Source organism: Budorcas taxicolor, chromosome 16 (genome assembly GCF_023091745.1).
Source record: "Budorcas taxicolor isolate Tak-1 chromosome 16, Takin1.1, whole genome shotgun sequence".
Classification (NCBI taxonomy): Eukaryota; Metazoa; Chordata; class Mammalia; order Artiodactyla; family Bovidae; genus Budorcas; species Budorcas taxicolor.
The window spans coordinates 38,103,203-38,130,494 of NC_068925.1; the positions used below are offsets into that span (position 1 = coordinate 38,103,203).

The 27,292-nt window shown below is 41.0% G+C and overlaps 2 protein-coding genes across 2 annotated transcripts in view; both read right to left on the minus strand.

Moving 5' to 3' along the window:
• F5 (coagulation factor V) overlaps positions 1 to 12,075 on the minus strand; it is a 74,842-nt gene extending 62,767 nt beyond the window's left edge. The window contains exons 1-2 of the mRNA XM_052654050.1: positions 11,918 to 12,075; positions 7,314 to 7,405 (exon numbers count right to left, since the gene is read on the minus strand). Of these exons, the coding sequence (XP_052510010.1) occupies positions 7,314 to 7,405; positions 11,918 to 12,075 (250 nt within the window). The remainder of the gene's footprint in view (positions 1 to 7,313; positions 7,406 to 11,917) is intronic.
• A 3,319-nt stretch (positions 12,076 to 15,394) lies between these two features.
• Positions 15,395 to 27,292, minus strand: part of SELP (selectin P) — a 46,421-nt gene continuing 34,523 nt past the window's right edge. The window contains exons 10-16 of the mRNA XM_052653927.1: positions 24,244 to 24,429; positions 22,919 to 23,128; positions 21,727 to 21,912; positions 20,664 to 20,783; positions 17,642 to 17,672; positions 16,490 to 16,545; positions 15,395 to 15,831 (exon numbers count right to left, since the gene is read on the minus strand). Coding sequence (XP_052509887.1) covers positions 16,491 to 16,545; positions 17,642 to 17,672; positions 20,664 to 20,783; positions 21,727 to 21,912; positions 22,919 to 23,128; positions 24,244 to 24,429 — 788 coding nt within the window. The 3' untranslated portion in view covers positions 15,395 to 15,831; position 16,490. The remainder of the gene's footprint in view (positions 15,832 to 16,489; positions 16,546 to 17,641; positions 17,673 to 20,663; positions 20,784 to 21,726; positions 21,913 to 22,918; positions 23,129 to 24,243; positions 24,430 to 27,292) is intronic.

Sequence of the window (27,292 nt, forward strand, 5' to 3'; positions counted from 1 at the left end):
AGGAGCTCACAGGCTCATTTGGAGGTAGACGTATGGTAGGGGCTACTGCTGAGATATGGGCAAAATGCTACAGGAGAGGAAAGGACGAAGGACCAACTCTGTCTTTGGAGTTAGGGGAAGAGTTGATATTTGACTCAGCTTTCTGAAGAGTCACATGTTACAGTTTCCCAAAGTGTAATCCTTGGATGTTTCTGCATCAAGAATCAGCGAGGGCTGAACTAAAAGGCAGATTCTCAAGTAAGTACTCTCTCAGCCCCAGTGAACCTGAGTTTCTCTGGAGGTGGGGTCCGGGAATCTGCATTTTAGAGGTGTGCTCCTGAGTTGATTCTGATGTCCTTCAAAGCTTCAAGACTTGTTGCAAAAAGCCCTTTTTAAGACAGTTGACTGTTCTCACTTCCAAGCCATCCATAAGCTCTCGTGGGGTTGGCTTCTGCCCATTAGGAATCACAGGAGCAGGAGAAGGAAGTTACAGTAGTCATGGAAGTCAACTAGCATTTGTTTACCATGGGGATAATTGTAATTGTCCCTCTTGATATATTTAAGCATTCTAAGTCTTTACATTAAACCTTCCAGCATATCTTTAAGGTTGTTATTAAGATACTTATTTTACAGATGAAGAAACTGAACCTCAGAGAATTTAAATATCTCGCCCAATACTATACAGCTAATTAGAGGCAGAGCCATAATTTAACCTTAAATCTGTCTGACTCTAAATGCTAAGCTTTTAACCACCTCTTTTTATTGCATCTTGTAGTTATTCATTCTTTTAAGAAATATTGAGTGCTCACATTATCCTAGGTGTCAGAATTGGAATGGTGAGTAAAACAGATGTACCACCTGCCTTCAAAGATAATAGCAGGCAAGATAGATTTTAACAAATGGTCACACAAGTATTTAATTGCAAACTGTGGTTCATATTATGAAAGAAAAGAATAAGATTCTCTGCAGGGCATTGGACAGGGGCTTCTAGGCTATTCTTAGAGGCAGGAAGGGGATCAGAGTTGGAAAATGCTTCCCTGAGGAAGTGAGGTATGAAGATATAGATGTTATTACTTTCTCAAGGCCCTGTTTTCTGGAGACTGTTCTGTCTTACCCTTTCCCTGTGTGCTCTTTCTCATGCCCTTAGGACAGATATCTTGGCTGACACGTCAGCCTCGATAGGTGGTGTTCTGCACGCGGAACAAACTTCCTTATCTTCAAAGCCTTACTATATGACTCCCTTGTCCACAAAGGGGACTTTATAAATATACACTCAGCGTTTTCTTGGAGAAATGCTCTTTCATGAGCTGTCTACATACACCGTCTCTTCTAATCCTGTGTAGTTGTGAAAATTAATTCAATACGACACCACCACAGTGAGACGTTAACTGAAGCCCAAAGGCAAAGAGGCAAAGGGATGGACAAGAGCAGTCCAGGGAGTGGGACTAGCATGTCCAAAGGCACTGAGGTGCCAGCACACTGGCCAATTCAGAGAGCTGGCAGATAGCCACGGGAAGGCAGAGCTTTGCAGGTAAGAGAGAAAGGCAGAAAGTGAAGCCAAAGGCATGATCAGAGGCCTCATCACACAGAGCCTTGTAGACCTCTCAGAGTTTTGCCTCTTAACAGTAACTGGAAGCAGGGGTGCAACATGGACCAGTGACCAGCTGCATTTGTGAGAAACCAGAGTGAAGGTTGAGAGTTAAACACGGAAGGCTCCAGGAGAGAGATGTTGGTAACTTAGTTCAAGGTTAGGACAATGGAGATGATAAGGAGAGAACCTATTAGAGAGCTGTTTAGATCACACTGTCAGGACTTAATGGGTTGCATGTAGAGTAGGGGGTGAGCGAGATCAAGTAGCCATGGATGGCTGCTGAGATTCTGGTGTGGAGGGCTGGGTGGATGAGAAGGCCATTTCCTGAAACAGAGGACACTGTGGCAGAGTTTTGTTTGAGGGGGTGGGTGGGGGTGTAGTAGGCAGGATAATGCCCTCCCACATCCTAATCCCTGGGACCTGTAAATATGCTATCTTATATGGCAGAATAGATTCTGTGAGTGTGATTAAGTTAAGGAAGTTGAGATGGGGAAGGTTTCTTGGATTATCCAGGTGGGCCCAACGTAATCATAAAGGTCCTCAGAAAAGAGAAGCAGGAGTATCTGAGTTAGCAACTAGAAGATGCTACCCGCTGGCTTTGAAGAAGGAGGAAGGGGCCATGAGCCCATGGAAGCAGGTGGCTTCTATCAGTAGTAACGGGAAAAGGAAAGGAAATAATTCTCCCAGAAGCCTCCAGAAGGAACAGAGTTCTTCAAACACCTTGATTTTAACTCAGTGAAACTCATTTGGACTTCTGGCCTCAGGAATTTTAAGATAACAAATTTGCATTGTTTTAAACCACTAAGTTTGTGATAATTTGTTACAGCAATGATAGGAAGCTAATTTTCCCTTAGCAATGAGAAAATGATCTTTGAGACAGTCATCCTGTGTTTCCACCCACTGTTGTCGTATTCCACTCCCTGAGCTCCAAGTCCTAGAATTTACACTGACCTTGTGCCAGAAGCTTTTTGTTTGTGTTTTTATGTTAGTTCTGCATAGGACCATGGAGTCCACAGAGCTGAATCCTCATCTGAGAGATAGTTACAAAGCCTGGGAAGCGGGTGGGAAAAGTGGCGTGTCCAAGGCCAGTCAGTGATTGGTGGCATTGCTAGCACTAGAACTCAGGTCTCTAGACTCTTGAACCAAAGCTTTCTTTAACCACCTTCTGCAGGGCAGGTCAGCTCCCTCACTTTCTTGGAATAGTACCCATGTCTGCCCTGTTCTTCACTCCTGGCCATAGCTGACTCCACTGACTGACCCCTCTCTTCTGGCTGATACTCTCAGGCCTAGCTCCCAACAGAAGCCCCCACTGGCTACTCCCACCTGCCCAGAATGCCCATGAGCCAAGTCAGGTGCTGACTGCTGTCACATGGTCCACTGCAATTTGTTACCATGGATGCCCTGCTCGGTTGATTTGTTTGTTGGCATCACATGGCTGCACATGTCTGATGCCCAGAATAAGTCTTCTAAGTTATTTAACCTCTTACTGCAATGAGTGGTTAGGCATATTTGTTTAGCCTCCCTATCTACTTCTTCAGAATTAAAGCAAAACAAAGGGATATTTTTATAAATGCAAACCAAATACCTTCATGCATGGAGGCAAACACGGCTGAATGTTGTTTGAGCTGCCATTTAGATCCTCCATAAACCAGATGGCCTAAGGCCTTCTCTGCCTTTTCTTTGGTGCCCAGTGTCAAATTGGGGGAAAGAGTGACCTGTCTTGAGATCGTAGGAAGGTAGCACAACCTGTACCCAATTTCATGCAGTTTTGGAATGAAAACTGCAGGAGGTAAGCTAACCCAATCCCTTGCTCTTAGGTGAATAATGTGTTGCAGAACGCAGGGCAGCCCATTGTTGCTACTATTATAAAACTCCTTTGGGGGACAAACATTTCATAATCCTCCTTGAAAATACAGAGACTCAAAACTAGTCATTATAAAGCCCCAGACAGGATTCCTAAAAATGAGCCCAGCCCCTCCACCTGTCCATGTGTCTATAAACCTCACTGCAGAGGCATCTCTTCAAAATTCCTGTCGGGTAGCTGCAATTACAAAACTTCTGGGCTCATGCTACAGAAATGCAGCATATGGCTAGAAGCATACCCACCAGATGAGTGGAGCAGAAATTAAGGGAAAGACACAGAGAACACAGAACTAGGCAATGGAGGGGGGAAGCCCATGCAGTCAATGGCAGTGTTCACACCAGATCTTATTAAAAATCTGAGACTTTTCATTTACACTGGATTTTCCCTCTTGTATCCACTATTAGTGGAGAAGAAAATGGCAACCCACTCCAGTATTCTTGCCTGGGAAATCCCATGGACAGAGGAGCCTGGCGGGCTATAGTCCATGGGGTCACAAGAGTTGGGCATGGCTTAGCAGCTAAACAGAGTCTTCCCTGGTGGCTCAGATGGTAAAAGCATCTGCCTGCAATGCGGGAGACCTGGGTTCAATCCCTGGGTTGGGAAGATCTCCTGGAGAAGAAAACGGCAACCCACTCCAGTACTCTTGCCTGGAAAATCTCATGGACGGAGGAGCCTGGTAAGCTATAGTCCATGCGGTCGCAAAGAGTCGGACATGACTGAGCGACTTCACTTTCACTTTCACTTTAGCAACTAAACAACAACAGGCATATATCTCTTATAGGGATATAGAAGTGAATAAGATACAACTCCTGTGCTCCAGGGGTTCATAATTAGGCAACTTTGGGCTTTCAGGAAGAGGTTACATAAAAATAGATATTAAAATTGCTCAGAATTCACAGAAAACAAATATGAGATATACAAGTGTTGACAGAAAAGTAATGTTTTAAGTGTCCTAGGCTTAAACATAAATCAGCTATCAAGCTCTACTTCTAATGAGATTGAATCAGGAAATCACTACAAAATTAATCATCTCAAAGGATTTAGACCACAGTATTCTCCTCTTCAAAAATAATCAGTGCCTACACATTGGGCTTTCCTGGTGACTCAGAGGTTAAAGCATCTGCCTGGAATGCAGGAGACCCAGGGTTTGATCCCTGGGTCGGGAAGATCCCCTGGAGAAGGAAATTGCAACCCACTCCAGTACTCTTGCCTGGAGAATCCCATGGAGGGAGGAGCCTGATAGGCTACAGTCCATGGGGTCACAAAGAGTCAGACATGACTGAGTGACTTCACTTTCTTTCACTTTTCACACATCACCTAAAAGACAACCTCCAGTCTGGCACTGGTCCTTCTACCCTTTACTACACTCGGCAAGTGGCTAACAAAGCATAGACAAATTCAGTTCACTTGGCAAAAGCCACAAAAAAGAGAACTCTGAATATCTGCCCAATTTCTCTTTTTCCAGGCATAATGAGTATGTTTCCCAGCTCGTTTTCTCTTACCCACCTACAATTTAATTTCATTAAATAGTTCTTAAGTATTTATTGTACATACTAAGCTTAAAGCTGGATCTATTAAAAAAAAATTACGGAATCTATAGAGGACAGAAGATTCTTTAAGTTCCTGCCCCAAAACTACAAGCAATTTTTAGTAAACTTATTAATAAAAGGTTGCTTACCAAGCCCCTCCCCCCAGCCAGTTCCCCCGTGAGAGCAGTATCTCTTCTTCCTCAGGCCGATCCAGCCCAGCTTTGAATCCCATCACTTCCTGTTTCTTCTGAGTTTGGTTCTTTCATTTATTCTCCCTCAGATGTTTTATCCTCTCCTTTTCTTTAGGATTCTTCCCTTGGGCACTTAGAGATTTTAAGTCACTGTCATTCTTTTTTAAAATAAAACTCTTGGACTTCCCTGGTGGTTCCATGGCTAAGACTCTGCGCTGCCAATGCACGTGGCCTGGGTACAATATCTGGTCAGGGAACTAGATCCTCCGTGCTGCAACTAAGATCTCGCATGCTGCAAAGAAGATCAAAGAGCCCTTGTGCCACACTTAAGACCCAATGCAGCCAAATAAGTAAATTAAAAATAAAACAAAACTCTTAAAATATTCTTTAACCTCTCATTTCCTCCCAGAACTACCCTATCTCTCCTCCCATTTGGAGCCAAGTTTCAGGAAAGAATTGTCTATGTAAGTTCCTCCTCCTTCCATTTCCTTATATTCCAGTCACTTCCATTCGATTTCTGTCACCAGAGGAAGTGGCACCAGGGACACCAGATAATGACGGAGTTTCGAGAAGGGAGAGCATTACATGTCCTAGTAATGCTAAGTGGTAAAATAAATGGCAGCACCCAGTGGTCTGGTATCTCGAGGTCATTATTGTTGTCTTCAGTGTCTCAGTTGTTTCCGACTCTTTGTGACCCCATGGACTGTAGCCCTCCAGGCTCTTCTGTCCATGGGGTTTCCCAGGAAAGAACACTGGAGTGAGTTGCCATTTCCTTTTCCAGGGGATCTTCCTGCACCAGGGATCAAACCCACATTTCCTCATTGGCAGGCAGGTTCTTTACTGCTGAACCATGGGCGAAGTCCCATCTCAGAGGTCATGGGTGCCCTTTTTTGAGAGTAATTTCATATGATAGAGAATGAAATGCGGCAATCACACAGGAAGTTGGTAGTAAAAGAGGGAAGAAAAGGCAGGCAGAGTCAAGGGCAGACTTTTTTTTCTTCTAGATGGTGGTTAACCTGGACAGAAGTTGTGTCCTGTTTGATTTTTGAGGATTTTTGACAGAAGGGGAGGCTCCAGTTAGGAAAAATTGAATATGAAGAGAGATCTAAAGAGGAGGCATGACAGGATGCAGTGAATAAAAGATGTAGAAGGATCAGGCTGGGGAAAATGATAGGTCTTCACCTGGTTGGGGGTGGGGGGAGTGAAGTGAAGTCTCTCAGTCGTGTCTGACTCTTTGCGACCCCATGGACTGTAGCCTACTGGGCTCCTCCATCTATGGGATTTTCCAGGCAAGAATACTGGAGTGGGTTTTCATTTCCTTCTCCAGAGGATCTTCCCGATCCAGGGATTGAACCCGGGTTCCCCGCAGGATAGGCAGACGCTTTACCGTCTGAGTATATGTGAATTATCAACTAGGGGACCTAACTGGAGGACAGTGTCTCTTAATGGCCTTTATCAGTCCTGTGAACTATGTTACCATATTCACCACATTTGAGATCCCAGAAACCCATTCAGCCTACTTAATTGAAAAAGAGTTGAGGAAAAGAAGAAATTTTTCTTTAAAAATTATAGCTATTATGCATATCACACTAAATAAAAAAGAGATGGGAAGGATAGATGCAAAAAAAAAAAATCAGCTATATACAGTTCCTTTAAATGAATTTCAGGACCCAGCAAATAATCATTTGCTAAAGTTCATTTGTGCTCGTTTAACTAGACCTTAAGCTCCACAAAGGCAGGAGATGCATTTGTCTTGTCCACCATGACATCCATAGTGCCTATTTCAATGCCCAGCCCACAGCAGGTGCTCTTTAATAGTTTGCTAGATGAATGAATAAAAATTCAAACACTTAAAAGTTGTGTTTAGCTTTTTTAAATCAATGTTAAAAACAGTTGTCTTCATAGGCATGTGACCCATGAAATTGAGCAGGGCCCCATGCTCAGAACGGCCCCCAGCTTGGCTTAATGCTTTGTTGTCACTGTTTTGAAATTCTCAATACTATGAATAAGAGCCCTACAAATTATGTAGTCACACTGGTTAAAAACAACAAAAACACATTTCTATAAAATATCACTAAATGTATATTTTAGATATATGTGAATATCAAATTAGCCATAGAGTTTTATCTTTAAAATTTAAAAATATATTTCAGGCTTACCTGAAGTTCTGGATTGTGGTTTTTCTTTCTGAAAATATGCTTCATACTCCCTGTAGACAATTTTCTTAAAGGAGGTTTCAAAAGGTTTCGAACTGGAAAGAAAATACATTTGAAAGGCTTTATATGACATCTACTCACAGTACAACAAAATAGATCTCTCATGTCCTCCAACCTTTACTAGAAATAACAGTATTTTTTAACTGCATTTCAGAAACCCCAGGTCTTATAAATACGAACAATAAGTGAAGTTAATAATTATTGATGTCTTCAAGAATATTCTATTATGATAACCATTCTTCCACAAATTTAGCTTGCATTAACCAACCCTATTACTCAGATCAAACTTCTAAAAAAGAATCCAAACTTTAGGCTTATATTTTAAATGATTAAAGATATGACCAAATTCCTTATGAATAAATATGTGAGCTGCTTTTCAACTCTTCATTCATATACAGTTTTAAGCTGCTGGTGTTAGTTGCTCAGTCATGTCTGACTCTTTGTGACCCCATGGACGTAGCCCAGCAGGCTGCTCTGTCCATGGAATTCTCTAGACAAAAGTACTGGAGTGGTTTGCCATTTTATTCTCCAGGATTCTTCTCAACCCAGGGATTGAACCTGCATCTCGCCTGAGCCACCAGGGAAGCCCAAGCTGCTGGAGAACACTGTCAAAAGCTGTTGATTTAATGGACTCTTTCTTGCTCAGAAGTTGAAGATGGCTAATGGAGTCAAAGCCCTGGGATTCATATAGGAAACAAACAAATGACAAAACTAAGTTTAAGTAACTTGCCTGAGGAGAAACAGTTGATAATGGCAAAACCAAGATTCAAAAACTACTGTCCGATCGGTCATCCCTGGTATCTGTGGGGGTTGGTTCCACAACACCCCTGTGCCAGCTCTAAACCCTTTGTAGGTATCAGTTTATTTAAAACTGCAGATGTTCAAGTCCCTTCTATAAAAGTACAGTTAGCTGGCTGTACCTGCAGCTTTCATATCCACAGATGCACAGGGCCAGTTGTTTCCATGGTTAAGAATTCAGAGAGGAAAGCAGAGAGAGTACTGGGATAATATCCATCCTTTCCTTCTGTGTCTCTAAAGATGGACACATCATTCCCATCCTTGTCTTAAACTCAAAGGTAAAAGGAAAGATAAATAGTAGTAGTGTTAGTTGCTCAGCCATCTCTGACTCTTTGCAACCCCATGGACTGCAGCTCACCAGGCCCCTCTGTCCATGTGATTCCCCAGTCTAGAATACTGGAGTGGATAGCCGTTCCCTGCTCCAGGGGATTTTTCCAGCCCAGGGATCAAACCCAGATCTCCTGCATTGCTGGCAGATTCTTTACCATCTGAGCCATCAGGGGAGTCCAAAAGGAAAGATAATTGGGGGAAATTTCTCACAGATGTGTAAACCAGTTGCCCATATTGGCTTTGTTATGCTTCCTAATCCAGAGAGTGGCCCAGTATAATTAGGTCATAACAGAGAAAGATACTAATCACATTTGCTATGATGTTTATGTAGCACAGAGGCTAAGAAAACTTTTTTATGTTCAGAGTGTCTGGGTTTGAATCCTGTATCTACCCCTTGTTACCTGTATAACCTTGAAAATTTTTTTAATCCATTTTTGCCTCTGTTTCTGTAATTGTGAGCTGGGACCACCAGTAAAACCTCCTTCAAGGATTATTACAAGTTTTAAATAAACTGATACCTACAAAGGGTTTAGAGCTGGCACACTGCAAATATTCAATGCATGTTAGCTAGTAATATCTTAAAAGTGTAATTAAAGTTGATTTTTCACTTTCAAGTTTTCCCAGCAAGCAGAAAAATCTGTAATTTTAGTAGTTCTCATAATTTTAAAATGTGGGATACAAGAACTGTGTTAATATTTGAAGGCAGAGTTAAAAGAGGCACGCGTAAGTATTTTTGGAAAGGCTAGCTATAGAAGGTGGTAAGTTCTCAGTCACTGGAAGCATTCAAGTAGAAACTAAACAATTATTTACTAATTGCTTTGGGTGCTTTGAGTTTGGGAAAAAGTAGGAAGTTAAAACATGGAAGTTGAAAATTAATTAAATGACCTCTTAAGAGTTTATAGAGCCCAAGAACCCTAGGATTGTATGTTAGTGTCCAAAATGTGGAGGTCCTTTTTCTTGGAAGTGTGCAGTTGAAACGTGTTTCCTGTCCCTAACCATAGATCTTTAAATACAGGAGTACAGGTGACAGTATAAAATCTTTACTAAGAAAAATCAGTCTTTTATGTAATTTTAATAGAGGTGTGCTTCCTACTATGTTTCCCTGTGTATATTGTGTGTGCATACTGAGGTATATTTATTTTTAATTTGAACAACTGAATTGCTATTGGAAAATAATCAGTCTGAGCAGAAAATTAAAGATGAATTCAAACAATATGCATGATGAATTTTCCATTTATGAGAATTCTTTAAAGATGATTTATTCATAATAAAATCATATAAAGCTTTAAACCCTTGACAGACCAAGGTACATCTATTTTTTTCAATATCTGTTACTATATGCATGCAAGTGATTGAACATATTTCCTTAGGGAAATTTTCAAAAATATTCACTTTAGCTCCAGAGCAAGAATAAAAGATATATTTCACCACTAAAAGGCACTGCCCTGCCAATATTACATGAAATAAGGAAAGATCTTTGCTTGGTGCTAAAATACACTTTAGGAAAGGATGGATGTTGATTTCTTTATAGTGAGTATCATTAGCTCTCAGTGTAGGACAATTCAAAACAAGTTCTTAGTTTAAGCAGCCAGATATACAGGTTTAATTTTTCACATAGATGTACTAGACCAACACAATACTGTAAAGCAATTATCCTTCAATTAAAAATAAATAAAATTTAAAAAAAGAAATACTAGAAAGAAATGACATGATTTGACGTTTGAAAATAGTGACAGTTGATCTGGATTATCACTGTTTGGTTTTGACTCAATAATTGATACCAGAGGAGTAACTGTTCCCAGAATTCTGGAAACTCAATCACAGAGTGAGAGGATAGGATGACCAATCGCGGCTTCTTTTGAGAACTCACCATGTAAATCAGGGTGTTGCCCTATGTGATTCTGCCTCCTCCAATATTCAGCTTGTTATTGCCCTATGCGATTCTGCCTTCAGTATTCAACTTGTTATTCTCATTGTTAATTGCAGAAGAAAGAACAAACTCCCAAGTATAAGCAGGCATAAGCATGACATAGGAAAGCCAGCATCCAAGCTAGTGTTCTACCCATGAGCAGGAAAATAGATGTTGGAAAGACTATTTCTTTTGGGGTTTTTTTTAGTATCACCTTTCTAAGGGTGTGGGTGTGACCTAGATTATCACCTTGAAATACAATATTTTAAATGATTTGTTTTTAAGAGGGACTTACTACAAGACCAAGCTGCCACACCCTCCAAAATAATCCAGTTACAGAGAAAAGATTTTGAAAGGGTTAATGTTATGCACTAAAAGGCTTAAAACATCACAATACTTTCCTGGCAGATTGCTTTGGTTTCGAAATTGTAAAAGAGGAACGCATCTTTCACAATCATTTAAACTGTGATGTTAAGTTAAAAAAAAAATCTTAGTTACTCTAAGAGGTTTACTATTCAGAGAAATACTGAGTAGAACCTGTGATTTGTTTAATTTCTGGGAAATCTTATTTCTAATCTTTCAGTTAGGAAAAGAGTTTGCAACTCAGATACAGATTTAGTATTTAACCCTTGTCTTAGTTACATAGGCCTTTTAATAGTGACTGTTATCAAAATAGCCAGAGTAGACCATATCCCAGGGACTGATAAAGAATGAGAGAATGAAGAGTCATGTGAAACAGAAAAAAAGGTAAAAGAAAAACAATGTTGCATTTTTATGAATTGATGATGTTTTGAAAGTCATTTATAAGAAGGCAACAAAAGTTTGGCAGTTGTTACTGAATAATCTGTTTATAATAAAGTTACAAGGTACACATCTTTAGTTTTAGAAGATGAAGCTAAGTGCATATAGAATAAATAGTATGTACCTAGAAGTTTTGTGTTCGACTCTTTTGAGACTGGATGACTATGGTCCACCAGGCTCCTCTGTCCATGGGATTTCCCAAGCAAGAATACTGGAGTGGGATGCCATTTGCTTCTTCAGAGGATTTTCCCGACCCAGGGATCGAAACCAAGTCTCCTGCATTGCAGGAAGATTCTTCACCATCTAAGCCACCAGGGAAGCCCTTCCTAAAAATACTAAACTACTAAAAATCTGGAACAGGAGTTTGCAGCAAGGGCTAATGAAGAGGTAGGTGCCTGGTGCTTTTGAATCAATCAATATATTAAACCAACAATCAATGATACTAACTAAATTATATCAACAACAAGCTCTTGAAAGCAGTATCTAGGCAAACAATATTTTCTGTAACCACTGTATTATTTATTAGAGGCAAAATGAACACCCACCAATTTTATTCATTAAACCCTCCTATTAATTGTATTTACCTATCTGAAGTTAACCACACACACACACACACACACACAGCAATGGAATCGCAAAAGGAATGTTCTCTAAAAGAAACAGATTATCCTTCCCGGAGAAGCCCATACAGACACCCCACCTGCCTTACCTAAGGTGTGTGGACTCGGGTCGGTAGTTCCATCTGATGCTCTGAGCAGCTACGTAGAACTGCCTTAGCCTCGCTGCTTCAGCCCCTAGGTTCCCCCAGCCTGCCCAGCTGGTGCCTAGGACCACGAGGACCCAGAAGCCAGGGCAAGTGAGGAACATGGTTCCTTTCCTTCTCTTGCCTGCCGCCGCCACCCCGGGGGTGGATAGGGCTGCCTCTGCGAGGCTGTTGGCGGTCCGAGCTGCAGTGAGCTCCCGGAGGCTGCGGGTGGCAGTGTCCTCCTCCACGTCAACTCCCCCAGGCGCCGCTGATGGCTATAAGCCGGGCTGTCCCCACCTCCTCAGACCTTTCTAGGCTGAGGGTTGGCTAGGTCACTGCCCCAGATGACAGGAGGTATTAGGAAGAGCCAGCGAGTTAGTGACTGTTTTACCACGGGTGAAGGAAAGGCGGTGATGGAGGTTCTGTCAGCCAGGGCAGTACTCAGGGATTCATGAGAGGGGGTAAAACTGTCTCCCACACGTCCATCTGCTCAGCCCACTGCCCAGGAACCCCTCCCCAGCCCCAGCCACCAAAAAAGCTGCCTAGGGCAGAGTTCACACGTGCCAGACGGTCTGCAGTTCCCATCGCAGGGGGACCCAAAATCCTCAACCACACTACTCTCCTTCTAATCTGAGGAAGAGGGCATTATGCCCTGTTACTGGGCACAGATATACCATATTTTCAGGTGGGGAGGAAGCAAGGGGGTGATCACATGAATGGGGCCTGATGGCCTGGCTCACTTTACTAACTTCTACCCATGTACAGTTCTGTCTTGATTCAATATTGTGTTAGTTTCAGCTGTACAGCAAAGTGATACATATATGGGTTTCCCAGGTGGCTCAGCAGTTAAGAATCCGTCTGCCAGTGCAGGAGATGCAGGTTCAATCCCTGGGTGGGGAAGATCCCCTAGAGAAGGAAAATGGCAACCCACTCTAGTAACTAATTTCCATGCCTGGGAAATTCCATAGACAGAGGAGCCTAGCAGGCTACAGTCCATAGGGTCACAGAGTCAGATACAAGTTAGTGACTAAACAAAGGCATAAAGGTATATAATGTCTTTTAGATTCTTTTCCATTATAGGTTGTTATAAACTATTGAGTATGGTTCCCTGTGCTAGACAGTAGGTCCTTGTTGTTTATCTATTTTATACATGGTTAGTGTATATATTTTAATCCCAAATTCCTAATTTATCCCTCCCTTCTCCCCCTTTGGTATTCATTGTTTGATTTCTGGGTCTGGGGGTCTGTTTCTGTTTTGTAAATAAGTTCATTTGTGCCTTTTTTTTTTTTTAAGATTCCGCATGTAAGTGATATTGTATGCCATCTGTCTTTGTCTGTTGCACAGTTCTGTCTTGATAAGGGCCTGTGGCCACCTAAGGCAGAGACAAAAAAGAGGGTTTAAAGAGTTTCACTGGGAGAATCAGACCAGATTTCAATCCCACTTAGTAGCTGTGTTCTCTTGGTTAAGTTACACAGCCTCTCTGATCTCAGTTTTGACATCAGGAGAATAAGGATGATAATAATAATTTTCCCCAATAGGGTGGTTGGGAGGATAAAGGAACACTGTGAAGTATATAATTCCTAGCAGTTGGAAAGCACACAGCACATGTTGTTACTATGATTATATCTTTTCTTCCTCCAGGGCTCCTTACATATTTCAAAGGATCTGGCTGTTTCTCATGGCTTTAAGATATGATTTTGCTATGTATAGAGAATCTGAGAATTATCTTGTCTGAAGCATCATTATGACTTACCCCGGGCTCCCTGCATCTACTTGCCTCCAAGCTTCTATGACTTGTCTCAGGGGCTTCCCTGGTGGCTCAGTGGTAAAAAAAATCCGCCTGTCAATGCAGGAGACGTGGGTTCAATCTCTGGGTTGGGAAGATCCCCTGGAGAAGGAAATGGCAACCCACTCCAGTATTCTTGCCTGGAAAGTCCCATGGACAGAGGATTTGTTGCAATAGTTCTCAATAAATTGTAATCTAGCACCTCCCATGGGATCTCCATGATGTCAGGCTCCTCAACAACCTCTGTCTTTGCTTCTTGGCTGACATTATTTGATCTACTAAGAATGCCATTCTCTTACTCTTCACTGTCCACTCTGTAAATTGCAATCAGAGTCTCACCTATTGCCTTGATTTGGGGACAAACTGACTTTTCCATTTTATGAATTCCTACTACACTGTTCAAATAACATACTTATTACTCTCGGTCACTTTGTATTGGTGTCTCTTGTGTCCCCAATTACATTATCAGCTATTGAAGAACAGGAACGGTGCCATATCCTTTTTCATCTAAAATATCAGTGCTTTACAAAGCTGGTAAGCCATCAGAATTCCCTGGGGGGGATTTTTACAAAATATAGATTCTGACTCAGGACACAGGGCTGATAATCATCCTCCTATAATACTGAGCCTAAGTAAGTAAGTTGTGGCTGAGCCTAAGTAAGTAAGTCGCTTAGTTGTGGCTGACTCTTTGCCACCCCGTGTACTGCAGCCCACCAGGCTCCTCTGTCCATGAGATTTTCCAGACAATGATACTGGAGTGGGTTGCCATTTCCTTCTCCAGGGGATCTTCCCGACCCAGGGATCGGACCCGGGCCTCCTGCACTGCAGGCAGATTCTTTACCAACTGAGCTATAAAGGAAGCCCTAATACTGAGCCTAGTGATCAGCATAAAGTGAGCAGTCAGAGGTGCTGTGGGCACTTTCATGTGAGTGAAAACTTTTAAAAGCACTGTGTCCCTAAATCTCGAGGTTACTCCCAAAATTCTTGCAAAACCTTGTAACCTTTAGTTAGACTGTTTCACCATTTTTATTTGCGTGTTTTATTTGCATTTTTATTTGCATGTTTACCTAGTCTGTGTGACACGTTCATTGCCTCACTTTTCACAGAAAGGACAGCTATATTGTTTGGCTCTGTATTTTTTGTATCAGTTTCAGATAAGTACTGTGTACCTTTTAATAACATATTTATTAAATATGTGAATCAAAGAATGGGTGAAACACATTCGGGTGATGAAGACTTTTCTGCTGCTCTAATTTTCTTCTTGTGTGTTTAGGGTGGTGGTAAGATACGTATTTGCTGATCCTAGTCTCGAGTTTGTAATTGGGACAACCGTGATTGTGTATTACATTAATGTCAACAAAGTGATGGATACAGACTTTATTCAGCAAAATATCAAACACTAGAACACGGCATTTAGGGAATCCTTTTAACTAGACATTCAAGGATTGGTCTCTGGGTCCTCTGGGGGAGAGTGACAGCGGAGTTCCCTGTCACTGACATGTACCTTCCTGTCTGGGGCACCAGTCTTCTGCGGCATCTACAGCCTCTGGTGCCATCCAGAGGCCTCTCTTGGAGCTTCAAGGAAGTCCAAAAGGCTTCACCAACAGCAAGCACTGAAGACCCAGGAAATCCTATAGAAATTCCCCCAAGTCAGAGACACTTCCTGCCTTCCAACAAAGTAGAGGAGAACCTCCTCCAGTCCAAAAATAAAGAGGCATTTTTATTTTTCCAGTCTGGTCTTCTGCTGAGTCAGATGCTCTGGACTCTAGCTAATTAGTACCGCAAGTGACAGCTAGGCCAAAGCCCACAGACCATCGCAGGAAGACTCAGTCCCAGCTTCTGAGGCTTGTGTTGGAGGAAGAGGAAATGGAGCAGGAAGGGGTGGTGGGTGGAGAATTGGGGCTTGTGGTCCAGTCCTTCTGCTCTGGTGCAGAACTAATCTAAAGGAAATTCCATGTCCTTTATTCACAAGTATTTACAGAAAACTGCAGCAAATACTCAACAGTTATAATCAAGTCTTTTCGGGAAAGCTGATGTTCAAGAATAGGATCCTGTGGGGGTTGGACGAGGTCACCAAGACAAGGACAGGTCTCTGAAAATGACAGCAAAAATTCAAATTATCGTATTTTCCTGAAAAAGATCAAAGAAAGCTCTCATTATATGTACCCTCTACAGCTTTGTATAATCTTTTTCTAGTTTACAGATTTTCTGTCATCTAGGCTATTTAGGAAACTTAATCACTCACTGAGCTTTTTGGGAGAAAGAAGGTATTATCATATATGGTATATATGATATTATATGATAATATAACATTATATGATCATATGATATTATTTTTGATAATTATATGATAATATCATATTATTTTTTTCCCAGCAGGTTGCATAGGGAATTGGCTCCATGAAGTTCATAAAATTTTTCTAATTGTCATGATTTCTGGTGATCAAGCAAGGCTACAGTATCAGTACCATCTAGCAGCCAGTAATGGGAATGTCATACATCCTGAAGTAAGTTATGTCTAATTAGAACATTTATATCCTGGAGTAAATGGAAATCCTCCTGTATACTCACTTTCTATTGTCACTCTTCTGCTATACCTGTCTCCCACTGCCAACACAATTTCCTGCATAGTTTGAGCTTTAATACACGCTTAAAGTGTAACTCCTGATTATATAAAGAAAAGGCAACCTTTATATTCTTCCTTTTCCTACTGTCTATTTCCTTCAAAAATACCTCCATAGGCAACTTACCTTAAGGGCTTGGGTCAAATGCAGCATTTGTAAAAACTCCGTATGTTCCTAGGTGGCTAAAGAACAGAAACACAAAGATGAACTTGCCATATGATGCTTTGTCCTGGACCCCAGTCTGTCACATAGTTCATCCAGAGACCGTGAAACACCACCCACCCCCGAAATTCTCTGATTTTAGAGGGAAAGAAGAAGAAAAATCAAAGAGATTTTCAAGATCCCAATTAACTGTTCTGGGTAATTTTCTTTGCACTTCATACCCAAGTTATTGTTGATACTTTAGGTACTGAATACCTGCTCTGACCCCTGCTGTAGCCTCTTCCCAGTGAGAGGAAATCCTTTTAAAATTCTACCCTTAATACTTGATCATATGGCAATAGTTTTCAAAGAATGATAGTACTGCTCCCTATAGCAATTTTTTAAAATTTTCATAATGAGCAAGACTTATTATTGACATTTAGGCAGGGGCTAAGGATGCTGGATGTCCTAAAATGCCCAAGGCACAAAAGAATTGTCTTATACACTCCACACAACTTTAGAAAAGCTACTCAACATTCTTGGAGGTGAAAAATCTCTGAGCCTAGAACTGAACGGCTTTGCATATAGATGTTAAGTTTTTTGTGTGTATCTTTTAAAATGCAATTACCATCTGAATTAAGAGAAGATGATAACAGGTTTTCCGACTCTTCGCCAGAATAGTTCATCATTTTAAAAAATCAGGTTGGTGTTGACAACACTTCTGACACTGTTTGACTCACTAATAGAATATTCTTGTCAGCTGACCTTTATGACTGTTGCCTTCATAGTGATTCTACTTGAATGAAGGTACAAGTATCTGATGGATGACCTCATAGCACCCGCTAGTGTGGTGCCCCAGTTCCAGTGTGTTATTTCCATGTCACCTTCCCTTGTATCTTGTATTTCTCCTTTATATTATCATTAGGGCACTTAGTGATTTTTTTAAAAATATTATATATTGCTGGGACATATTACTGGTAAATTTTGCTTCAGAATTAGTCTAGGGGATGTTGCCAGAGATTGTTTCATAAAAGCCGTGTCTGTATAGTCATTCTGACATATAGTGAATTAATAATTCATAGCGTGAATTAAACAGTCAAACTAGAAAAACTTAACCATAAAACATTTCCATCTTACCTTTGAGGGTTCAAGGGGCTTTTTCCATCATCTGAAATAAGCAAGAAGACACAGACAATTGGTTTAAAAGAAGAAAAATGAGATGAAGGGGAAAGGTCATCAGCAATAGGGATTATTGGGGTAAGTCAGCAGACTGATTTCCAGGCGGGCTTATTATAAGAGACTTATTGAGAACAATCCCTCCCTGACATGTGGGACCTGTTTTAGGCTAAATTAAACATTCAGCAGTATGCAATTCCAGAGTCCACTCATCTTCTTCCCTTCTCTTTCTCTAACAACCTGTCCTCCTACCTCTGGTCCCTGACTTCATCCCCTTGGCTACTCTTGGTGTTGTTGAGGCCATCGGTTCTCATTTCATTGGCACTTGAGGCCCTCTATGTTTGCATTCTGTCCATACTCTCTTAATCATTATTTGGTGGTGGTTTAGTCACTAAGCCGTGTGCGACTCTTGCAACCCAATTTACTGTAGCCTGTTAGATTCCTCTGTCCATGGGATTTTCCAGGCAAGAATACTGGAGTGGGTTGCCATTTCTTTCTCCAAAGGATCTTCCCAACCCAGGAATCCAATCTGGGTCTCCTGCATTGCAGGCAGATTCTTTACCAACTGAGCTTGGGCAAGCTAGTTGCATAAACAAACCCAAACCAGCATAACAGTGGGTGTTTTCCTTCCCTAATCATATACACTATCGAGGGCCTCCTGTGATAATCCAGACACTGAACTCTGATCGTGGAAACTTTAAACATGGCAGCATGTTTGTCAATCATCCCATGGGTAGATAAAAAGGGGAAAGGATCTCATGCCTAAATACATTTAGAAAATATTAGGTGAAATGAAAAAGAACAAGTGTATTTATTACAGGGCATGATTGAGCTTTCAGTGTGATAATGAGGGTGCACTTTGAATTTGCAGGAGAGGGACATAGTATGCAGGCTTTTCCTAGTATTTGAACTTGGAATCCTAGAAAGTTTAAAATCAAAGTGGGACAGATCAGAACATTCCATCCCCACAAATGAATTTTTTTATTATATAGATATTAGAGGATGGGTGGTGGCTGATCCCTCTCCATATTTTAGAGGGTTCACTGGAAATATCTCAAAACTAAAGAAAGAATTTGGGGAAGATGCAGGAACAGGATTCTTACATGGTGATGGAGATTAGGATCAGGGTCTTAGGAGCTCTTGCCTCTGTCTTCTGGATTAGGTTAAGCAGGCACAGATGTTGCATGGAGGGACTGGCTGTAGATTTTTGGTCTTTAAGCAGAGTTACTGTTTATCTGTTGTCCTATTCACTCACTCACAGGAGAGTATATGAAGGAACTTTGGAAAATCAGCCTAATGCGATGGTGGCTTTGTGAAGGGAGAGAGCATGAGGATAGGGAACAAGCGGTTCTTCTGAGCAGTGAAGAATAGGTGTTGAAATTTCAATTCCAGGAGAGTGCTGGCAGGCGCTTTTAACATAGCCACTTTCTGTCCTTGGATTTGAGCATTCCTGACCCCTTTGATACCCCCAGTTTCATGAGGAAAGTTGGGCAGCCTCATTAGCTTATTTGAAGAGGCTTCTTTATGTCAGAAAGAGACAAAACCATATTATATCACTTAAATGTGAAATCTAAAATATTGCACAAATGAACTTATCTACAAAACAGACTCGCAAACATAGAAAACAGACTTGTGATTGCCGAGGGGGAGGATGGGAGGATAAGGGATGAACTGGGAATTTGGGGTTGGTAGCTGCCAACTATTACATATAAATGAATAAACAACGTCCTACTGTATAGAATAGGGAACTGTATCCAATCTCCTGGGATAAACCATAATGGAAAAGGATATTTTAAAAAGAATGTATATATGTTTAAAAATGAGTCACTTAGCTGTATAGATTGGCACAACACTGTAAATCAACTGTACTTCAATTTACAAAAAAGAAGAAAAAAAAAAAAAAAGAAGAGGCTTCTCAGCTTACGGACAGGTTGAGCATCTCAGGCAGACAATGAAAGGATGTTTGAACTCTTAAGGGAGGGTTCTCTTTTTTTATTCCTAGCCTACAGCTATCTTTTGATGAACAATCAGAGAAACACAGTTTCCCTTACAGAAAATCTTTATCCACTTGGGTCACTTTCTTGCTTCAATCCTGTATTAGCTCTACAAGTTTTCATGAGCACATATGCATCTCTTAGCTTTCATACCAAGTCATTACTAAAGCAGCAGCTCTTTTACACTTCCAGCTTTGTTTTTCACTTCCTCCACTAGTGTTTTTTTTTCCCAATTCAGGTGCAATAAACTATTGAACATAGCATTTTCTGTTATTTTGCCCTTTAAGGTCTTGTAACATGCCATTTTCTCTGCTGTAACTCTATTTTGACTTTTTCCTTTGGCAAAATCCATCCCTCTTAGTCTTCAAAGTTAAACTTAAAAGAGCCTTTTCTGCTCTATCAATCTGGGTGGGACCCTTCTATTTTGTATTCCAAGAGTAGTCAGGTAGCACTTTTGCCCTGATGCACTTGATACACTTCAGTATTAGCATTGATTTAACTTGTCCAAGTCACCTACTGAATTATACATTCCTTAATATCAAGCACCATCATTCTGGGTTACACTACCTAATCAGTTGACCAATAAATGGCTATTGTGTGAAAGAATGAATGAATAAAGTATAACTCCTTTCTAGTTAGTTTTGACAATAACTAAGGTTACCTAGACCAGAAGCCCCCAAGTGTCAGTATGCACACTGGCCTCATAAAATCTTAGTAGGTGGAGTTAGGGTGAGGAGGAACTTTTAAAAAATTCAGACTTCCAGGCCCATCTCCAGATCTCCATTATATGAGGATCTGTGTTTTCTTTTTTTTTTTTTTCTCCCTAAATTTGACTCTGATGGGAGTTGGTTCTCAAGACCACTTAACTTGGCCTTGTTTTTTTTTTAATGCAAATGTTTTCAGACATGAACTACTGAAGCTGTGCTTTCACTGCCTTGCCCCAAATCACATGAAAGAAGAAAATGAGGAGAATACTGTTTCCAATTTACCTTTTCGTCTGCGACGCCTTCTTAGCAGAGCCAGGAGTATTGAACTCGTCACTAAGCCTGTCGTACCAGCTGCTGCTCCACCAACATAAGTCAGGGCTTCCTGGATAGTCAGTGGCCCTGCTGCAAAAAACACACACACGCGCGTGTGGGACATGAGAAGTGCTTTGTGCAGAAGACCATCATTCCCCCAGAAGGGCCCCAACAACGCTAAGGTGTGAGATCAGATAAGTCCTCCAAGGTCCTGGCAGTGCTAACAACCCAGCACAAAAAGCCTGGAAGTCGTAAGTCACTTCAACAGAATGGGACACAAGCAGGACTTGATTTTCTTCCTAACGCTGAAATATCAAAAGTAATTTCCAAGGAGTCAAGGTACGGACTCAATAAATAGAATTAGACGATTAAATGGGAGTTTCGACAAACAAAATAAACTGGGTAATTTGAGGGGGAAGGTAATTGAAGATTCATTTTTATGACAAAAAGTAGTTACAACAAGCTACTAGAGGGGAAAAAGTGGGAGGGGATGAAATAAACCTTACAAGCAGAGCTTGATTAAGGAAGACATATGACACAACTGAGTGACTGAACTGAACTGAACTGAACTGAACTGATGGTATTTGGGGGAGGTATATGGTAAACAAAGGTCTTCTGAGATAATGAGTTAGGATTCTTCATTAAATAACCTTCAGTTTAAAACATCTTGAAACTTCAAGATATATTAGGTTGGCCAAGAAGTTCATTTGGGTATTTCTATAAGATCTTATGGAAAAACCCAACTGGACTTGTTGGCCAATCCAACACTATACAAAGATTATAAAGAAATGAGAGGATTCATTTCACATTGAAAAAGTAGTGGTGATTGTTTACACAGAGTCACTAAATTTGATTCCCACTGCACTGCATAAGATTCAGAGATTCTGTTTGATTCATTGTGAAACAATTATTAAACGCAGGGGAAACCCAGTGATAGAAAGTGAGACCACTGTTAAGAAACACACAGAGGAGAAAAACTGATTTCATTATTTTCCATATCAAAGCGACTTCCTAACCTGTATGAGACATATACCTTGGCAGGTTGGCATGGTCGTTGACCACTGACCATTCTCTTGGCATGCTGTTCTTTCTGAGCCATTAAGTAATTGACCCTCAGGGCAATGGAAGCTGCAGGTTGATCCATAGCTGAAATTTCCCCAAGGGTTGGAGCAGTTCATCACTATTGGCTCAGTAGCAGGTAGCTTGGAGCATTTGACAGCTGCAGAAGAAAAAAGAATGTAGGAAAAGCGAACATACAGAGTGAACATAAAAGAGATTATGGTTGCATATGAAACACGGCTAGAGTTGCCCATAGATGTGGTGCAATACAAAAGATCAGAGAGGACAGGAGCTGTTTTTGACATTCCCACAAGTTCTTCCAACATCAAATGTACTGAGATATACACTCAAAGAATGATAGCCGAAGAACCAAGGAGGGCACGAAGTGGTGATTCAGTAAATAAACTTCCAGGGGATTGATCAGTCTTGCCCACAAAAATACTAGTTATAGAATTTTGCTTCTCAAAAATACTGTTGTCCTAAATATTATTATTACTACCACTGGCAATTAACTTCCATGTCAGCACATATATCTTGAGATAACAATTGTTCAGCATACCTGGCTTCTGAAAGTTTGAAAGAAGTAGAGACCACCATTCTCTTTAAACTGTTTTTCAGTGCATTTCAGGATACTCTCCCAAATTTGTGTACAGAAAATGAAATTTAACTCAAAGTTGACTCAGGAAACTGAACTTAACAAATGTTGGGCAGTACTGACATTTGCAAAGCACTCTTCTGTGCTTCATAGGGAATACAATGAAGAGACACAGTGCTTCATGCATGGGGTAAGGTAACATTCATAATTTATCTTTTTAATTGGGTTCCAGTTATGAAATATAGAATGTTTACAGGGCCACATCCTTAATAGAATTGTACCTTGTAACTCACAATTCATATAGCTGGTTTCATGTTCAGCATGCTAAGGCTCTAACACATTTTGTCATTTCCATGTTTCTTCCTTTAGGGAGTACCAGAGCATTAGCTTGTGATGAAGGGGAAACATGATATGCCTGTTGCTCATTACTTCTAACTGGGATTGGTGTGGGTTTCATGGAGGAGCTGACACTTGAAGTGGTCACTGGCACTGGATAGGATTTTGACAGGCATGGACAAAGGCTAGCATGCTAGAAGATAGCATCGGAGCTGCCTGCTATGTTTCGCCTTACCTCTGCACGTGGGAGCTACTGCTGTCCATTGTCTGGAAGGTCTGCATTGGAGAGCACTCTCTCCCATGAGTGTGAATCCAGCTTTGCATCCAAAGTGGCAAGTGGTATTCAAACCAAAGTTCCTCAGATGATGCTGACAGGACATTGTTCCCTGGTTTGGCGCGATGAGGGATGGGCATCGCACCCCTGGAGCAGCTGATACTGTGTCCACTGTGAAAAGAAAATGTTTCAATTTGCAGAGTTCCCAGCTAAGAGGAGCACAACAGAGTTAAGACTGACATACAGTAACTGTCTTCTGGTCCTTTCATAATCAGGGAGGTTCTAGCAATAGCTCCTTAAGGAAGTTAAGGAAAACTATTAAAATCAGGAATGGACAGCCAGGAGCTTCCCTGGTGGCTCAGCGGTAAAGAATCTGCCTGCAATGCAGGAGATACGGGTTCCATCCCTGGTGCGGGAAGATCCCCTGGAGAACGAAATGGCATCCACTCCAGTATTCTTGCATACAAATTCCCATGAACAGAGGAACCTGGAAGGCTACGATCCATGAGGTCACAAAAGAGTCAGACAAAACCTAGCAACTAAACCATCCACCACCATAGAAAACCAGATGAAAAAATTATCTAAAATTTCTCTTAAAGAGATGATTCTCCTGGCCAGAAGAATTTGGGGAGAGGATGTCAATGTTACTTATATTAAGAAGAAAACCAACCCCCCCTCCCAAAAAAAAAACCAGAATAATGGGTGTAGAAATATGAAAATTCGGCAAAATATGCATAGACCAATTGCTTGCCCATTGCTGCTTTATTGGGAGGTGTTCATTATCTTTAGGCCAAAGGTCAACATGAAATGTGAAGTGAGAAAGATGCCACTGGCTCTGTCGTTAACTTGCCACGTGGCAGAGAGATGACAACTGACCTCTCCCCACTTCAGTTCCTTGATTTGAAACATTTGACCAGTAACTCCACCCCTAGTGCTCTGCTGGTGATGAAGAAATGGAAACCATTCAATGGACCCAACAAAGCTCTTTGAGAAAAAGAGGCCTAAATTATGAAAGAAAATTTGTGCTTAAAAATCCGTATATCTTTTATTCACAAATATGAAAAAGTCCTGCCACTCCTTGCATATTTTTTAAATCCATAGGCTATGTTTCCTGTATCCCAATAGATAACCCACTTCATGACAGAAGTGAAACTTTCACAATAATAATAATAATATTATGTGTACCTGTCACATAGTAAGAGTGTATGTAAGTATTTGTTATTTTTGTTGAGGAAATTTCTAGAAGAAGCACTGTCTTGCAAGGATATAAGGCATGTATCTTTTACCTTTGCAGGTTGGTGGGGGTGCTGTCCATCTCCCGGAAGCTGTGCACTCAACATGGTTGGACCCCTCCAGCTTCAAGCCCTCGTTACAGGAGAAGTGGCAGATGGAGCCAACGAAGAATTCTCCACGAGTGTCAGGACAGTCCAGGCTTCCCTGCTCAGGGGCAGATAGTTCTGGACACTTGCTGGCTGGAGAATCAAATCAAGAATGTCACAATCTCCAAATTGATCTGGAAACCCTGTTTTGCACCCAATTAATTCATTCACGTTTTCAACAAATTGCACTACCACTGTGTTTTGCTAGGTAGCAGACATTTCACAATAGACACAAGTCATGAAGTGCAGAGGGCAGGGGGAAGGATGGTGGGTTTGCAAAGAGTATAGGGAGAAATTCTAAAACTGAAGGAGTCAAGGGTTTAAGTAGTCAGACTCAAGAATTCACCATTTCATCCTCTTTTCTCTAAACCTTTTGCTTCAGAGACCTTGTGGCCTCCCTGACTCTCACTATCCTTTTGTATAAGGGCAGTCCAGGGTTTCATTTCCATCCTTCCTTCTGCCTGAAACTCCTTCCAGTTAGATATCCTGCTGTCTCCACAAATTCAGCACATCTACACCTGCAATGATCATATTCTGTCCTAAATTACTATTCCTTCCATTTGGATCCCCAGGCTTTCTTTTTTGGGCACAGGTAAGTGCAAAACCTCCTGGTCAAGCTAGGATATTCCCTGGGAATTCCCTTAACTGACCTCATGTGTTCTTGCCTCTGGGCCTTGGCTCCCACTACCCTAAATTTCTTTCAATTTTCATTGAATAAAATCCACAGCCATCCTCTGGGATCCAATCAAACACAGCCTTTCCAAAGCCTCTGCTGATCACTGCAGCCTGAAGTCTTCTCTGAACACATCAGTGTTTCTGTTTGAACTCTCATGCTATCATATCACATGTCAACTCTTCCCTCTTCTCCTGGATGGAAAGCTCCTAAACCTGAGAATCATAAATCTTTGTGTCTCCCACAATCACACCAATCACACCAAGAGGTGGTGCTCAACAACCATATGCCAAGTGTATGAGTAAATGAATTTACTATTTCCCTCAAAAACTATTTTTATAAATTTATTAAAGTTACATATTTATCTTAGGATCACGTCTTTCTGTCAGTGACATTCTCTGACGTGAGACTATTATTTATCTACAAATATTGGGTTATTAGAGCTTTCCTGGTAGCTCAGCTGGTAAAGAATCCACCTGCAATGCAGGAGACCCCAGTTTGATTCCTGGGTCAGGAAGATCCCCTGGAGAAGGGATAGGCTACCCACTCCAGTATTCTTGGGCTTCCCTGGTGCCTCAACTGGAAAAGAATCCACCTGCAATGCCAGAGACCTGGGTTCAATCCCTGGGTTGGGACAATCCCCTGGAGAACGGAACGGCTACCCACTCCAGTATTCTGACCTGGAGAATTCCATGGACTGTAGAGTCCATGGGGTCTCAAAGAGTTGAACACGACTGAGCAACTTTCACTCACGTTGGGTTATTGCCAAATTAAGTGACTGTTCTTTCTTTAAATCCAAGGCTATCTGAAAGCTATGCCTTGGTCAGATAAAGCTCATTTTGCTTAGCTGTTTTGCTTTTTAAAAAAAAAAAAAAAAAAAACCCTCTTGAAGCCCTGTGCAATGCCTCATGGAAAAGTATTGGTTTTTACATGCTGGCCCACGTTTTTTTGGAGCGGGCTGTTCACTGAAGGACTGTGGATCCTGATTGTGTGAAACCATTCAGATAGCCAAAATGACATACTTAATTTCAGTTTAGAACTATGAAATTTTTGAGTAATTAATGAATCCATGCCTGGCAGATCAATTCTGTTTATTAAACATTTATTATCTACTGGTATATGTCATAGATATTAAATTATTTATGAACATTTTCCCTCAAATAGCTTTTTCAGAATCTCCCAGAAAATACATGTCAGCTATACCCCAAACAAAAGTGCCTAACACAGAGTAGAGGGGTCTAAAAATATTTGTTAAAAGAATGAACGTTAGTAAGCACAATTTAATTTGGATGCATTCTGACAAGTGTTTTTACATGATATGAAAAGAAACAAGAGGAGTTCCTGTTTTTAAGAACTGACTTAAATGACCCCTAGCATACAAAGAGAATTCCACAGCATTAAATCTACTTGGGGGATATGCTTTGGTCTCAGTTCTATGAGTCTTTTTCTGCCAAGGTTATAAACACAGCCTTTTGTGTCTAGGAAAGTTTCTGAACCCTCTTCTGTAAACATAAACCTTGTCAAATCAAAGGCCCCTAAGAAGGATTTGACTCACTTGCACAAGGAAGCCTGTTTTCCGGTCTGAGGGGCAGACTTGATGAGGTACGTGGAAGCCTATTTCAGATCTGGAAAGTGGTGGGCACTCAACAATCAGGGGCTGAATTAAATCTGAGGAAGTTGGTGGAGTGAAGGGGCCTCACGCAGAGGTAGAGGAAGAGATTTTTATCAAGGGATGACCTCTCTGGGTAACAACAAAAAGTAGTCATATTCTTGAGCCTACTCTGAAGCTTTATTAAAAACTTAGTACAAGAATAGGAAACGGATAAGAGCTGCTTTTATCACTATACTTAAAGCTCTATTTTCATGGACTTCAAAGCAGTGCTGTCTATTGAAATGGTCTTCACTGATGTTTTCTATGATTGGTGATGCAGGTGAATGAATGTGATGGCGTGTGAATTCACGAATTAGTGGGTTCACTGCCGTGCTATCATCAACTGATAAAATATTGCTTTATATTATTTTAATTTTAATGAATTCTTTGTCTCTGTATATTATTATTATTTTCTAGCTTGAGTCAAATGTAGTTTTGTCATGAAATTTTTGGAAAGAAAAAATAGTGTACATAGTAATATTCATTGGGTTGGTGGTTCTAAACTCAAACTTTTAAAATAAAGACTGGGAATCTTCACAGAGTCAGATAAAGGTTGGAGGAGTGGAGAAATGAAACAGAGACATGAGCCAGGCCGGAGCTTAGAGGGCACCAGTCTGCTGTATTTTAGATCT